Genomic DNA, 16,374 nt, shown 5'->3' with positions numbered 1-16,374 from the left:
CACTGACTATTACTTTGAAACATTTGTGATATGGTGGAGTGAAGAGGAGACGTTTTAGATCTGTAATAAGTAATAAAAAGGCTCTGTGATATCTCTCTATAACATCATCCTTATTGTTTATAGATGACACAATACCTTCTACCGTCTCCCACTGGCAGTCTAGAGATAGATGAAATGTGTGAATTAAGTTACTGCCCGATGCTCCTTTCATTATCCATATGTCAATCATTATCTGACCACGTATTGCCCAAAAAAGCTTCATCTCTCCATGTTCTTATAAAGAGACTGCATTACACATTAAAGCCTGAAAGTCTAAGTACAGTTAAACAGCCTTTTACCAATGGCTCTGTGTTTAAACTGCACATCGAATATTAAAAGGATTCATATTTGCTCATGAATAAGCCTCACAGAAAAAGGATTGCAATACTAATTTAGCTGTAACACAATAGTTAAAAACAAGAAAGTATTTTTGGCTGAAGAGTAAAACTTACACTGGGTTATCACATTCTCTTTGGGCGCTCTGGACTCCGACCCCACACGTCCTCGAACAGGCCGACCACTCGCTCCACGATGCCCAGCCACCATTTACACTCTCTGGCTGATATCCAACCGCCACACACTCTCCACTGAAACACCACTAGTAAAAAAAATAAATAAATACATTTACACAAACTGTGAGCTTCATCTTCTCTTGAATTTACCATGTTGTCTGAAATACTGACAGAACAGTTTGTACTCTATTCTGATACATTAGTACGTATTGCTAAATATCACTACATGTAGATTTTCTCTGCACTTTTCACGAGAGCTGAGACGATATTGTTGATGGCAATGAAATTCTTAGTTCTCTCAGTCAACAAATAAAACACTGCAAATAGGAAAGACTCCCATGATAAAGCCCCTTCCCTTCAGAGACTGAACACTGATGGTTGTCCACAACACATTTTCACAATGCATGTCTCATTCCTTTTATATGCTCATGAAATGAAAGACTCACCTTGTCCTCTCCACAGCTGGTCCCATCCACAGCCCCGTCCAGCTTTGAGTGGCAGGTTGTTCCCACAGTGCACCACAGAGTGCTGCATACATTCTGGGAAAGCAGAGAGGGATTTGTGTCTTAGTACAACAGCATGTCTGCTTATGTAATTATGATGAATTAATAGTAAACAAAAGAATGTTTAAAACGCAGATTTTGTATGAATGCAATCAATCTGGATTTGCAGATGTGTTGAAGATGTTTTTTCTCTTTCAATTGGGTTTTGTATATTTGCATTTATTTAATTTAGCTGCCACTGTGAAAAGCCCATTAAAAATATATAAAAATAACTTTTACGGACAACAGTCTGTCCTGTATCCGCGACAAGAATGAATCAAAAGACCAATAAGAAGCAGTTATTTCCCACAGAGGTAAAATCTTCGTGTGAAGACTGATAACACCAAAAGGTGAAATGTACTGTTTGTTAAGAAGTTCCTTGGCTGATTGCTCCAATTATCTGAGCCCATTCTTGTTGCTGTTGCTTGACATTTGTGTTGAATGTGTTTGCATTTGGCCCAAAGCGTCAAACTGAAGATTAGGATGTTTTGTGAGATTTGAACTTTCAGAATGCAACAAGTTCCAGTGATCTGTGAGAAATATTTATCTTATTTTCCAATGAATAATCTCCAACTATCTTCTGACTGACAACACAAAGATAAAGGCCGGGAAAGACAGTGTCGATTCTCAATGTAGAGATTACACATCCAAAAGAAACGGACAGGTGATCATCTGAATCCATAGGACATTTTTTTTTTTTTTTTAAATAAACAAAAACAGTTGAGCTCACAATTTGGATCAGATTCTCCCAGGTCAGGGGATAAATCATGACTTCCTCCTCTGGCTGCGTCTCAAGAGAAACTCTTCCAAATCCCCAAACCAACTAAGTATCGAGCAACTTCAACAATCCCTTTAACCAAGGACACAAAACAATCAAGACATAACACTGTTTTGCGCGTACAGCGCATCCAGGAAGCTGTACTACAAAGCTATTGTCAATGTAGCCTTGTGTTCGAGCGATTGTGGGTCAGAGGAGCGGCCGTTCGATCCCCGGCTCCGGCAGTCGCATGTCGATGTTTACTTGAGCAAGACACTTAACCCCAACATTGCTCCCGTAGCTGTGCCTACGGTGTATGAATATGATAGAACCTGAATTGTAAGTCGCTTTGGATAAAAGCACGTTATTCAAGGCCAGAATTCACAACTAAAGTCTTTGACAAACAAGTGCGTGCTGCAAGGACAGAGAGACATGTTGTTCTCTATCATTTCTGTTCAGTATCCGCAAAAGAAAATGCGTTATTTCTATGGTGACACCACGAATTAAAAAAAGTTCAAGATAAGAAATGACAAACTCAATGAAAAAGCGAAACAAAAGGATAAGTGGAATACAATTCAATGCAAAAGTACACATTTTCGTTTGTACAAGGGTGACCGTGGCTAAGTGGAGAGCAGGGCTGTCTTTCAATCAGAGGGTCGGCGGTTCGATCTCCTGCTCTACTAGTCTCGTGTCAATGTGTCCTTGAGCAAGACACTTAACCCCAAAATGTCTCCCGTAGCTGCGTCTACTGTGTGTAGATAGATACTGAGTTGTAAGTCGCTTTGGATAAAAGAGTCTGATAAATAACCGTAATGTAATGTAATATTGCATTCTAGTGCAGAAACCATTTTGGGTCTTTTGAGTTTCCTGCACACTTCAAACCCGTCACATCCATTTCACCAAGCTGCAGCAGAGACAGCGACGTTTGGGCAGCACTGTGTGAGGGAGCCAGGAGCTGTTAATACGGACCCAATCATCATTAAAGTGAGCGTTACCAATCCCTGAACTCCGGCTTGTGCTCCGTGTGATAGATGCTAAAGTAAAGCTTGTTAAAAGCTAAGACTGATATTCACTTGAAGATTATGAATGTGTGGAATGAATGGATGACTTCAGAATCAAGGGAGAGGGACAGAACTCTGCACTCTGGTCATGGATTATATTTAATGATATTTGTTTCAAATAAAAGATCTTTTAATGGGAATCCATCTTAAACATGTCCTGTTCATTCGTTAACAAATGCGTTTGCTTTGTTTTGCATTTAAATCCAAAGTGAAACTGAAGTTAGAGAGTTTTAAGCTTGTGTACTGTGACGTATGTGAAACGGATTATTTGAGCGGCGTTCAGTTATAGGAAGGATTTAAATCCAAATTGTTCACATTCGATCCGACCGCTAAAAAGTGGGCGGGCTTTGAGTGCTGCACCATTAGGAGCTACAGAGGACTGTGGCTCCACGCACACCTCCCTTGTTGCAGATTGATTGATAGATGGACGTCATTATATTATTGGTAGAAATTGGTTGGTAATAGCTTACTGTATGTAAGCACACACATCTCTTTAACTTAAACAACCTGCTGTAGATCGTGACGTCTGTTACAGTACGTCTGCGTACAGCCTAAAACTATTCTTACCGTTGAAATCCTTCTATATTTGTCAACATGAAAATCTATAATTCTACATAAAGTATCCCTTTGTTTATGCTGAATGTTGTGTTCATGGAGATTTTGTTCACTCCTGGCACCATTTTGTAATTCATGCAGCGCTAGCATGCACATGATGACTCACATTTACGTGCACTACCAACGCGGTTGATGAGGTACACATTCCCGCCAAATGCATGAAACATGAAGGTAAAAGAAGCGGTTGTTGTCAATCAAATTATTGTATTATGTCCTTCCGGTTTCATGAAGGAAGAAGACGGCTAGCCAATGCGGATGCTCCCAATCTCTTATAGCGCACCTTCAAGCGAAAGGATACACATCTTACATTTAGGACAGACACACTGAATGTCAACTCGACTGCTAGGCACCTTAAATACTATAAAAAGAAACAGGCGCCGCTCAAATTTTAACTCCAGAAAGTGACTGGCAATTTGTTACTGGATTGGATTTTGCTTGAATGGTGTTGACATTTGTAAGCATCCACAGTTGTTTTTCTATCCTGGGAGGTGCTTGTAAAAACTGCACACTAGGTTGTTACTTTGAGGAAAAATGTACACGTGTGTGTGTGTGTGTGTGTGTGTGTGTGTGTGTGTGTGTGTGTGTGTGTGTGTGTGGTCTCCGTCCGTCCATCCTTTTGCCATTACTGCTGCTCTGGCCGGATGAGCAGCATATAAATCATTCAGATCTGCTTCCGGCCATAATACACAGGAGTCTTACAAAGCTTTAAGACGGACAGCTTTAATGGCAGACAAGATTTATATAAAATCTGCAATACATCTCCTCAAACACACACATAGCGCAGGAAAGACTCTTAATTGGTCAATGTATGTAAACCCTGTGTCAAAAATCGTTACTGTACTTCAATCACGTCAAGTCTATTAGATTCTTCAGCCGTGAGTTTGAATAATGAGACTGCTTCATGCCTCGTTCCCCATCGGCTTGTTAACCTTCCCAAAATCTCAACCGGTCACTCTAATTTCCTCATGCCACATGTTACCATGACCAGCAACGCGGTAAGATGTGCATTTCGCTTGCGTAGCGAGTTTAAAATCCAGCTCACGTCGTAAATCTTGGATTGATGAATGCAGAGAGGGGAGCTTCCCGTGCAAAAAAAAAATCATGGCAGTTCTGTACAGAACATACAATGAAACCAGCATGGCCCTTAAGGCTCCAGTGTGCTCCATCTGACCTGCTTGTTAGACGGTTGAATAGCTTCTGAAACCTCCTCCCTCAACAGCTTTCTCATATAGAAGGCGACGTGTCTGACCATATTACACAACTGACTTTTCATTAAAAATCTCTTTTTCTTCCTTCTTGACCCAACAATTTCCATTTCCATGTGATCAACAAAGTACAACACTATGAATGTCTCCCAGGAGTGACCTTCTGAAAAGGTGCCCACGCTGTCCCCATATTCAAACGATGTCGCGTCTCCTTTCTCTCTTTGACGGTTGGTTTTCCAGTCGGCCTTTGAGTGTGGCTGTTCAGAACAACTATAAACACTCAACGAGGTCAAACAACACGTCATGCAAACTACTTCTTTTAAAGCATAACCTGTAGAGTGTTTTATCCAAAAGGATTCTATTGCAAAAAAAACAACAACGATCAATATGTTATTTTCTAAGGTAATATACTTGTTTTGCTTTTATTCTCTTGTTTTTATTCTTTTACTGATATCTCTTGCTGCACTGTCTACTTTGCTGCTGTAATCCTGCAAATTTCCCCGCTGTGGGACTAATAAAGGATTTTAATATTTTACCTTAACTTATTTTATCTTAATCTGTAATCTTCAGTCAGTGATGTTATCGAATCGTAGTTGTTGAAATGTGCTATTTATAATCAAGACGAAAAGATGGAAGAACACATTCAAGTCTGTCGAAGACTGAGGAACAGTATGAAGCAAAGCAAAAATGATGCTGGCTATCAACTGTGGTCATTAATCTGCCTTGTTCTTTTTGATTTGTCAAGCAAGGCCAAAGGAACCTACATTTTAGCATTTACAAATATCCTAAAGTTGTGACTTTTGACCACCATGTCTGGTGTTAAGCCGGAGTTACTCACTTTAAAACTCCTGAGTTTGAAACTTAAGCCTTAAACTCATTGATGTTCTACTGAAACTGGACTTTTTTTAAATGGTATTACTTTTTCACTAGTACCTGTAGAAATGCATATTCCCTTGGGGTCTTTTAATCCAATGCTTCCTTCAGACTTAATGCGGCCTGAGACACAGTGTTACAACTAAAAGGTCAGTGCTATTACAGCTCCTTGTCTAGTCTGGGTTATTTAAAATAGGATAGGTTACGTCTCAGTGGTGAGACACCGAGATGAGATCATTACCAATAGATCGACATTTGAAAGATTACACTCAGCTGTTGACGTGTCATCTAAATTAACATTCTATCAAATTGTTAATGGCACAATAGCACAGAGTGACTTAATGTCAACTCTACAATTTGTAAAACGATGGTAAAATGAGGATTGAACCATCATACAAGTAACAAGCTGTTAAAATCTATTGACACTGATTAAGAAGGATCTGTAGGTCCCAGTCTGGATTCACAACTTTCAGTACAGTTACTATTGTACAGGCTCAAACCTTGGAGACATAATTCACTGTCTAGCTTGCCAGCGGGTGTGTGCAAGTGTTGATAATGCCCACATGAAACAGCAAAGTGCAGAGGGTTGTGGAAGCTGCACAGCAGGTTTGCCGACACTGTTCCTGTTGTCTATCAAGAATAAAAAAAAAAAAAAAAAAAGATGCCCTCAATCCCAGAACATTTTAAAAAAGGGACATATCATGCTCATTTTCTGGTTCATACTTTTACTTTGGGTTTCTACTAGAACATGTTTACCTGCTTTATTGGTAAAAAAAACAAAACCGCTCAGTTTAAGCACCCCGTCTCTTTAAGCCCCCCTCTCACAAAAGCCCAGTCTGATTAGCCTGCGAAAAAAAGATGGCAGCCGTGGGTGGTAAACTCGTACTGGTAAACTGCTCTTTCCTGCAGTGTTCCCTTTACATAATCCATATAGCACATGTTGTGCACACAGAAGATTGAAGAAGCCGTATGTAAAGACTCATTACGATAGTGAAGTGACCTATACTGCAGGCATGTGTCCTGATTTCCTATTTAATAATAAAATAATATAAGAATATTGAAAATGTTGATAACTCAATAACTCTCTCAGTAACTCCGATTACTCCTTCAGGCTATAATTTACATTTATTTTATGCCTGATTAAAATAATATGACTGAAATTATTTCATTCGTTTTATTTCCAGTGAAATACGACAACTAACCAATATGTTGGTTCCCTTTTATTGTTGCAGGTTGTTTTTTGTGAGTCTCTTTGACATTGTCACACCATAATCTATAAAAGACAATATTTGAGCGACTGATAAAAATGTTGATTCCCACCTCCAAAGTTACATATACAATATGCTGCTCTACTTTATTGGTGAAGGTTATTAGTTATTGGTATGCACCCCGAAAAGAGGACCTACAGACACCACTCAGGGCTTTTAGTGCCAGTGTTGTTTCTTTTAGGGTTATATTTATTTCTCCTAAAAACATGTTAGAGCTGAACATTCAAATACAATATTCAATCAATCAGAATCCCTGACCACTAAAAAAAGTTCAAGTAGGTTCAACGTATTGATAATAAGTACAACTGGTGTACTTATTGTAGTTATTGTTGTTGTGAACAATGTGATACAATAATTAGATGGTACAATTCGAACAGCACACACTGTACTGAAAACACAATAGGATCAGGGACGAATGGAGAAAAACATATTTCTATGACTATGAGCGCTTGAAAAGTAGAGGAGCGGGTCAATTCAGAAGCAAACAGACATTGTTAGACATGGGAGAGACATGAAAACAAAACGAGACAGGCCAAGAGCGAGAAAGGAAAGAATGCGAACACAAGAGACGCCCATTCTTTCCATAAAACTGCACATGGCTTTGTATGGATTTATTTTGATGCGTTTGAGCCTTACGTCCATGTCATCGCAGAGCAGGGACCCAGATCCATACTGCAGCCGACACTGATGGGCAGAGCTGTACAGAACCCCAGGAAGCACCGAGTTCAGAGACTTCTTATCCTTTACCGGGGCATCATCAAGGCACCAGCCCCAGCCGCGACTGTGAGGGATGGCAGGAGGGAGGTGGATGATTACGAGAAGAAACAGAGTCGGGTAAGCACAGCACAAAAATTTATTCGTTACACACACACACACACACACACACACACACACACACACACACACACACACACACACACACACACACACACACACACACACACACACACACACACACACACACACACACACACACACACCTAGAGATGGGCAGGTCCTCACCAGGAAATATCCCATATCCTCAATGTAATGGACTTGGAGTTTACAGCAGAGGCAACAGGGTTTGCTTGCAATAAATAGTAGAAACAAAGAATCTTCTTCGACAATCCGAGAGATGCTGACCATGTTGCGTTCGACGACAAAATAATATCCGGGAACTGCAGCAATGACCTCTAAACTACCACTTTTACATCAAAGTATTTCACTAATCCTTGTACTAAATATGTGTACGCTTAGCTCTAGCACTGCATATTCATGAAGGAAAAAAATAAATAAAAAATCAACCATGATCTTATCTTAAGACAAGACTAGAATTACGGCAGGGAAAACTAAATAAAAATAAGAACTTTAAATGAAAACAGTAAAAGGTTTCAATGTTTTCAAAAAACTATTTTCAGATCTTACAGATACAAACTGACACTGAATGCTAACAGTATTTGGGCACAGTGCAGTGGCATAAATACTATTGTTGTAAATATTTAAGTCTAAATCAGCTTTTGTTTGTGAGCACAACTGTCAAAACCTCGCCTCCTCCCACATCATGCAAAGACACAAAGTGTGCGCGTCTTTAAATACATCATCTCAAGGGAGAGTACTGCTTTCTGAATATTACCATATAATAATTATCAAAATGGACTCTTCCAGGAAAATCAATTACAGGTATTACAGGGTTGTATTAATGGGTTTGTCGGCTGAGCAACCTGAATGAAATAGAATTGTTCTCACAAGCTGCATCTAACTCTTTTGTATCGATTTCTTGTAAACCACTGAGAGTCAGTCATTCAAAGCATGCGACAGAAAATGTGAGATAAAGCGTTGGATATTCCTTCAGAGTCGATAAGTGGCTCCGATTGTGTCACATTCTGCCTTCAACACACGCGCAGTATTTATCAAGCGGACGCAACCGGCCGGAGTTGCAGTTTGTTTTATTTGTGAGAGCGTTTGCGAGGTTCGCCTCTCTCCTCACTGCATATGCATTTCATGGCCGATCGCACAAATAAGATGACGTGATCGCAGGACATCAATGGCCTTTGTTGACTTCAGCAGAAGCAATCAAGTTCAATCAAAAGTACATTAATGTACATTACGTTTTATTTTGTCTTTTATCGACTTGCTGCCTTTTCGGCCAGGGTGTCGTCGTAAATGACATCTGGTTCATAATTGACATTAAAAAAGGGAAATAATATGAATAATAATAATAATATTAATAATAATACTAATAAATAGTCTACCATCTGATTTATGTCTTGGGCTCTATAGTGAAGCAGCCATTAGTGCAGCAGCACAGTTGAGCTGAAAATAGTTTTAGTGACAGTGACAACACGGACGGCTCAACTGGTTTTGACATGAGCTTTGGGAGAACAAAAGCAGTGTCATTATCACTTTTATATGACTCACTGATGAGGGAGTACAGCAAAGGGCATCGCTTAATACTTTGTTAGGCGTCTCATTATAGCTTCCCATTACCATAGCCAATTACACTTAATTCTGTCAGTCACAATAATGAGTATTTTGTTCAAATCTATATCATTTAGATTTAAACGAGGGTAATCTTTTTTCAAAAACACGTTAGTTATGTTTGTTGAAATTGTCTTTACACCACAATAGCAATGAATAAATCAAATACTAACAAAAACGAAAATGAATCTGGGTAAAATCTGGCATCTGTGGCTGTAGCAGGACTGTACATGCGCACAATCTGCCCGGCAGTCATTGCGTGTCACCGGAGTCTTGCTCAAGTTGCTAGATTGACAGCTCTGAGTGCTATGAATAGCCATGTTTATTCTTAACCTTCATTATAATTTGTACAGGGGGGGCTTTGGAGGGATGCCTGAAGGGACGGGCTGTCGGTGTTGCCGAAATCGGCGACTTTCTCGCTTGATTTTGTGACTTTGGAGATTATGTTTGGTCAGATCATTTTAATAATTTTAAATTAGCGCACTGTTGCTGGTTTGTCCAATGTTACCAACCCTAGCTTTAACGTCACACCCTGGTAGCCGAATGGTTACAATTCAAGTCTGCCTCTCATCTGTCTAATGATGCCAAAAAATGGCAAAATAATTAATCCTGAACAAAAACAAAATATATATAAAGTATTTTAACACCATACTGTATTACCTCAAGGACACAGGATAACTCAGTAAAAAGAGCTAAGTAGGAATATAATCATCTATAACTTGCAGGGTGCATGTTTTACAAAAACAAAAAATAAGTTGTTATCTAATAATTTCCTCCCAAGCATCTATGTTTAGAAAAGGCAAAGATGACAAGAAGGCAGATAATCAGGTCTTTACAACATACAAACCACAAACATACATACTTCTATTCTTCTTATCTGGGAATGACAAAAATGAACAGAATAGCAACATAAAGATTCAATAAATAATTACTCACTGGTATCAAAAGTCTAACAATGTGAAATCATTTCACTGTCATCTTAAAAGAAAGAAGAAGGTTCTTTGATTCATCATTTGATTTTTTTTAATCTGTCACTACTGAATTAGCTGGCACCCAAATATCCATAATGAGAGTACCTTATATGGCCAAGCTCATAGAAAGATTATCTATGAAGATATTCATAGATTCATATAAAATACTATGAAGAATGAGCCCAAGTGAAGCATAGTGGGGGACAAACTTCAGTGTGCAGATGTTTTTAGTCCTCCGTTGAAAACGAACATAAAGTGAGCACCTGTAGACCCTTTCACTGTTGGAAACGTAAACATTCCATATGTCTCCCAATTTATTTCCTGTTTGCAGTGTAGGTGACTGACAGGAAGTCTAAGCTGTTGGAAGTCTAGCAATATAAAGCCGATGAAACGGTCTCTACATACATTCGGGCCAGGTGATGGTGTTGCTCTGCAGCCCTGCTGATTTACTCTTCACTGTAATGACCGACAACCTGCAGTAACCTGCAGGGATGTTGTCCCTCATTATGTGCGCACAGCGGCAATAAGTTATATTAGATAGAAGCAAACTGTGCGTCCTCGTGTTATTTATTTCTTTGATCCATCAAAGTGGAAAGAAAGGTCTTCCATAATGTAACACAAAACACACCAAATTGTGATGACTGTGATTCTGTGCTTTTTGACTGAGCCACCTGGAAGAAATGAAAACATTCAAGGACGAGTTGAACCTGCAGTAATGTTTTCTTGCCATTTGGAGGAAGCGCATCAAGCTGTAGACTTGACGTATTATCTTTTAGAACATTGATATGGAGTCGTGTTTCTGGACACAATGTCAGTCCAATAGTCACTGCTCTTTAAGCCCTGTTTTGGTTATTAACTCCTGAGTGAAATATCTGGCTCTTCTCCTGCTAATTGTTCACCAGCTAGTCGCTAACTTCGTCCGTTTGTTGCTGAGCAGGTCGCGTACAGTTTATCGGAGCTTTTTCCATCGAAGACAACTGGCTGAAAGCAACGCCGGTCTGAGTGACGAGAATAAACCAAAACAAACAATGAGCTGAAAGACGCTAAAACTGAGGGGAACTGAAGAGTCGGGTGATAACGCGTATTGATCGGGGAACGTCGCGATCAAGTTCTTTCCTCAGATCCCGATCCGAGTCATTTAGTAACATCCGAAACAGAGTCTCAATCCAATACTTCTATTTTCCCAGATAATACAGCTGTGCAGAGCACACTTCAAGTGCATTAAAATGAATACAAATCAATCCAATGTATATGCCTGACAATTGAATAGCTATGCATTGCAATAAGAACAACATGCTTGCATCCAAGCTGTTCCTTAATGTTTTATTTATTAACAAAATAAAAAAAGTCAATAATCTTTTTGGCCTTGTAACTGTTTCAAGGCATTTCCTCTCTCCCTTTAAATATGTCCTCCTCTCGCCTGAATGAACTGTATTCTGTTCATTTATTTATCGTTTGTCTGTACATGTTTTTAACAAATTACATGAATAAATTACTCTTAATGACTTTTTGCCGCGGTGATTTTGTTGCAGTGGCGTGGTGAGTGTGAAACTCTCACACTGAGCTGAAATTAAATGAGTGCACATAAATTATGTAAATAAACATTCTCATATTGCGTCATAGTGTGTAGTGTTTTGCCGCGCGGCACACACACACACACACACACACACACACACACACACACACACACACACACACACACACACACACACACACACACACACACACACACACACACACACACACACACACACACCTCAGCTGAGTGGAGGTGAGACTGAGTGAAGATTTGAAGATAATATAAAATCAAGGATTCACTCTGGCTCAATATCTCAATATAGCCAATACCGATCAGTTTAAAAATGCTTTGATCAGCCCCGATACCAATCTTTGAGATCGGATCCGGACATCCCAAGTTAATATCAACATATGACTGAAGCAGCGTTAAAGAGCAGGTACTGTATAAATAATACAAAGTCTTGCTGTAAGAAAATGTGCTCAAATTTAGTCCAAATGTGACAAATTTCTGTCACATGTATAAAGAAAATGTTTTACTCTCATGAGTTAACCTAAATAATAATTAAAAAAAACAATAAATAAATAGGATTTAAAGAAACCTAAGGCTGATTGTTTGGCACTTAACCACAAATCTGAGATGACCGCACGCCAACTGTTGAACTGCAGCAATTAAAATGTTCTCCATCAGTGCCTCCGGACTGAAACGCAGCAAATTACTGCGACCTTTGTCAAAGCCAGCTTTCCTGGAATGTTAATGTAAATTAATAAACTCCTCAATCTATACATTTCAAAATTAAATAAACAATGAACAACATATGAAATCTGATGAAATATGCAATGCAATGTGTGAGATATCTCTTTGCGTCTGTGGTTCCTCTATGCAGCAATTAAATGAACTTGAAATTAGGTTTTTTTTGCTACTTGGCCTCTGTGGCCTTTCAGGAATTCTCCCCTGGACATTGAAGTAGCCAATCTTTGTGATAATATCTAAACCACTCAGCTCAGTGTGACCCTTCACATTCCACATAAAATAACACCTACGGACCAAACCTCTGAAGCAGCACAGAGCAGTGGAAGCCTGTGGGACAACTAAAGCCATGCACAATAGGAGCCTTGTCCTGCAGTCAGTGAAAGAGATAAAAACAGAGAAAAGGGGGGGGGGGGGGGCTGGCTGGCATTTAGAGCAATGAGACGGAAAGACAAATATCAGTGAAATGATCAATGCAGATTTAGTGGTTTTGGAGTGGCTACCTGACGTGGAGGTCAAAAGACGTGGACGCGACAGATGGGAGGGCGGGAGGGCGGGGAGTGGGCTTTATCTCTCACAGTAAAGAGGTTAGTCTTTATCTTTTATCATTCAGACCATTGTGAATGCTTTTTACCTTAATGTAACACAAGTGATTGCAGATCACATCAAATAAAATAGCTGTTCTCTTCAGTAGCACTGTTCCATTAGAGAACAACCTTGTGTCCTAAAATATTACAGCAGTTTGAATTGAATTGTCGAATGGGAACATTATTTTTTGGAGAAAGATTTAAATTTTTTCTTTTTTTTTTTTCTTTCAACCAGCATGTGACTCCAGCAGACTTATTAGCAGTAATAAACCCAAAACCACATATGTGAAACTTCAAAAAGGCGAAAGGGCAAGTCAATGCAATCAAGCAATTAGGATTAATAATATAGTCAGACTAATTCAAACTTCACAACTGCACTGATACAAACTTTTAACAAAAAAAAAAAACGTGTGTGAAATGGTGCTTTTAAGTGCTGACACAACTCTCTTGTCTCCTTTTTAATTACCATCTGCCAGACACGCAAACACATAAACCAGTGGCCTTTGTGAATCAACCTCCCACAAGACTAAATATCGCCCCATGGCCCTTTTTTTCCCCACAGTTGAGTCAAGAAGCCACAACGCTGTCAAGCAGCTGAACACCCACAAAATGAATTCCAGATGCCTGGAGCTGAAGAACTGGGGCAACTACGGTGAAATATCTCAGACGTTCAACGCGTATCCTGTCGAAGAATCACAGTGCAAGTCTTTGGAAGCAGCAGCTGACATGTCCTTAATTATTAGCTCTTTGTTACCATACTTTTAGTCTGGATGATGACCGAATGTAGCACCTTAACTCTATGGCCAATTGTTTGAAACTTAAAAACCCCCCCGTATATTTAATATAGTTTAGCAGGCCTGGTTTGATTTCTGAGGAAATACAAGTACACACAGTATACTTATAGTACAGTAGGGTACATTATGTACAGGTAACGGGGTCACCGTGGCTAAGTGGAGAGCAGGGCTGCCCTTCAATCAGAGGGTCAGAGGTTCGATCCCCGGCTCCACTAGTCTCGTGTCAATGTGTCCTTGAGCAAGCACACATCATCAGTAATCCACAGGAACTGTGTGTGTTACTGTATATTTATTAGACAGGTTGAACACGATAGTGTGTCTGCCCTCACTATCCTCACGTCAGGATAGGGAAACTATTTAACTGAGGCAGATGATTTTTTATAAAGTGTCTACAACAATAAAATTAAAGTAGCACACCCCTTAAAAGAGTGATCGCTTTGTAGTTAATAAGTAATGTCAAGTTACCTTACATAAGAATTTATTTGATCTTATTTTATATGACTTGGACAAATGTCATTGATCAATAAAAACAAAGAACTGTGAATGAGTTAGTCTGGAATATTAATTATCATCTAGACCAGATAGACAAAATAAAATAAAAATGTATGTACACCATGTACTGATATGAGCTCCTTTTACTTCCTTACAGTGTATATATTTAACAAATGGACACACACACACACACACACACACACACACACACACACACACACACACACACACACACACACACACACACACACACACACAGTTAGCAGTGCAGTCACATAGGACGTGTGGCACTCACTCTAGGAAGCGGGTGATATACTGGCGACTGCAGCGTGACCACCTGGGCAGGGAGGTGCCGTACAGGAGCTGTGGAGACATGACGAAAGGTCGTTTCCCAATTGGTTCACAGTCATTACCGTTGCCATCATGCTGAATCCCAAAGCTGTGACATAGAAGCACATCCCACAGAGAGGGCAATTAAAGTGAGTGGGTAGAACATGAAACACGTACTTCAAGGTAAAGTTATGACAAGCAAACACATGCATCTGTCTATGGAGTGAAATTATTGTACGTGCTTACGTTACAATATTTAACATTTATATATTTTGCCGTGGGTGCACCAGTAGCGAGCCACCAACAAAAGGCTGTGCACAGATGTGATAAAAGAAAACAAATGTGAACAAACTGTTGATGCTATTTTCAAGGGTAACTTTGGTATTCTGTGTCTAAGTGACTCATAGCATTTTTGTTTTTTATTTGGTCCAGTAATGAAGGAGTACACTGCAGACAGCAGGCAGCAAACAGGCTGCAGAGTAGTGCAATTGTTTGGGGCAACTCCTCACCATCTTGTATGTCCACTAAAAGTGTTCGTTTTTACCGCCGACAGGCTAGGATTGTTATTATAAGTGTCTGACAAAATTATGGAATGAACCCTACAGTGAAATAAAGCATTTTTCTTAACTTTTCCCCAGACTAATAAAAAAAAAAGAACACAAATTTGTTCCCTGAAGCTTTTAGAAGCCTATATGCTACTGGATCGTGTATCGTACGCCGTAAATCGGGTCTAATTATGAGAAAGAAACATAACAATGAAAAAATGTATTTTTATAAGAAACATTTTCTAGCTACGACTGTACTTAAATGCTGAAAACAAACTCAGTCAGTCAGTGCCCTGTTGGAGCTTCAGTGAATCTATTTTCCTCCTTACAGGAAGAACTGCTTGGTATTAACGATGGACTCATGTCTATCCACTTAGTCTTCCATCTAACAGAAAACACCATGAACATACACTAAGGACGAGCTACCAATCACGCACATATATATGGTATATAATAATAATAATAAAAGTAAGTAATTAAGTCATTCTAAAAAAGGTACACTTAAGGCTCAGCTGGACAACAACAATCAAGATGAACAAATACAGTGAAGCTATCAACCGTATGCTGTTCTCATTACTTGAAGATGAGGTGAGTCAGTCTGAAGAGAATGGATTTATGATTGCAAACTGCATGAGGAATTGTTAAATGGATCGATGGAGTAGGCCTAAAGGACACAATGTGATGTAAAACAATTGTCAAAGCACATGTGCTCTGCTGCTGATGGTTTGTCTGTTTGACTTCTTATTACAACACCATCAGTTAGTCACGGGTTCAGCATTGAGAACAGTTGAGGCTAACACTTATTTTTCCATTTATATTTTTCAAACAATATATATTGTATATATACAAAATACAGAGAGAACATTTAATTTAATTTAGGTTAAAGTAACATCTAGTCTCGGAGCAGGATATGCATCTGTTGTAAATCCAACTTTCAAAATCAAGGTGGTTTATGAATCCAAGCCAATAGTTTAGTTGTAGTATTGTCTAAAAGGGGAATCTGGAAGGATGTTAATGTAAAATCTACAAGCTTTGCCACAAGGAACGATGAGGACGAACA

The 16,374-nt window shown here is 39.3% G+C and overlaps 1 protein-coding gene across 1 annotated transcript in view; it reads right to left on the bottom strand.

Moving 5' to 3' along the window:
• LOC137882138 (A disintegrin and metalloproteinase with thrombospondin motifs 7) overlaps positions 1-16,374 on the bottom strand; it is a 62,653-nt gene that overhangs the window by 27,983 nt on the left and 18,296 nt on the right. The window contains exons 8-11 of the mRNA XM_068724279.1: positions 14,735-14,878; positions 7,509-7,653; positions 998-1,090; positions 492-637 (exon numbers count right to left, since the gene is read on the bottom strand). Coding sequence (XP_068580380.1) covers positions 492-637; positions 998-1,090; positions 7,509-7,653; positions 14,735-14,878 — 528 coding nt within the window. The remainder of the gene's footprint in view (positions 1-491; positions 638-997; positions 1,091-7,508; positions 7,654-14,734; positions 14,879-16,374) is intronic.

This window comes from Cebidichthys violaceus, unplaced genomic scaffold (genome assembly GCF_023349555.1).
Source record: "Cebidichthys violaceus isolate CVI_PGR_0920_01 unplaced genomic scaffold, fCebVio1.0.p SCAF_30, whole genome shotgun sequence".
In the NCBI taxonomy this organism is placed as follows: domain Eukaryota; kingdom Metazoa; phylum Chordata; class Actinopteri; order Perciformes; family Stichaeidae; genus Cebidichthys; species Cebidichthys violaceus.
The sequence above is the reverse complement of the archived record's forward strand: the minus strand, read 5'-3'. Positions and strand labels throughout refer to the sequence as shown.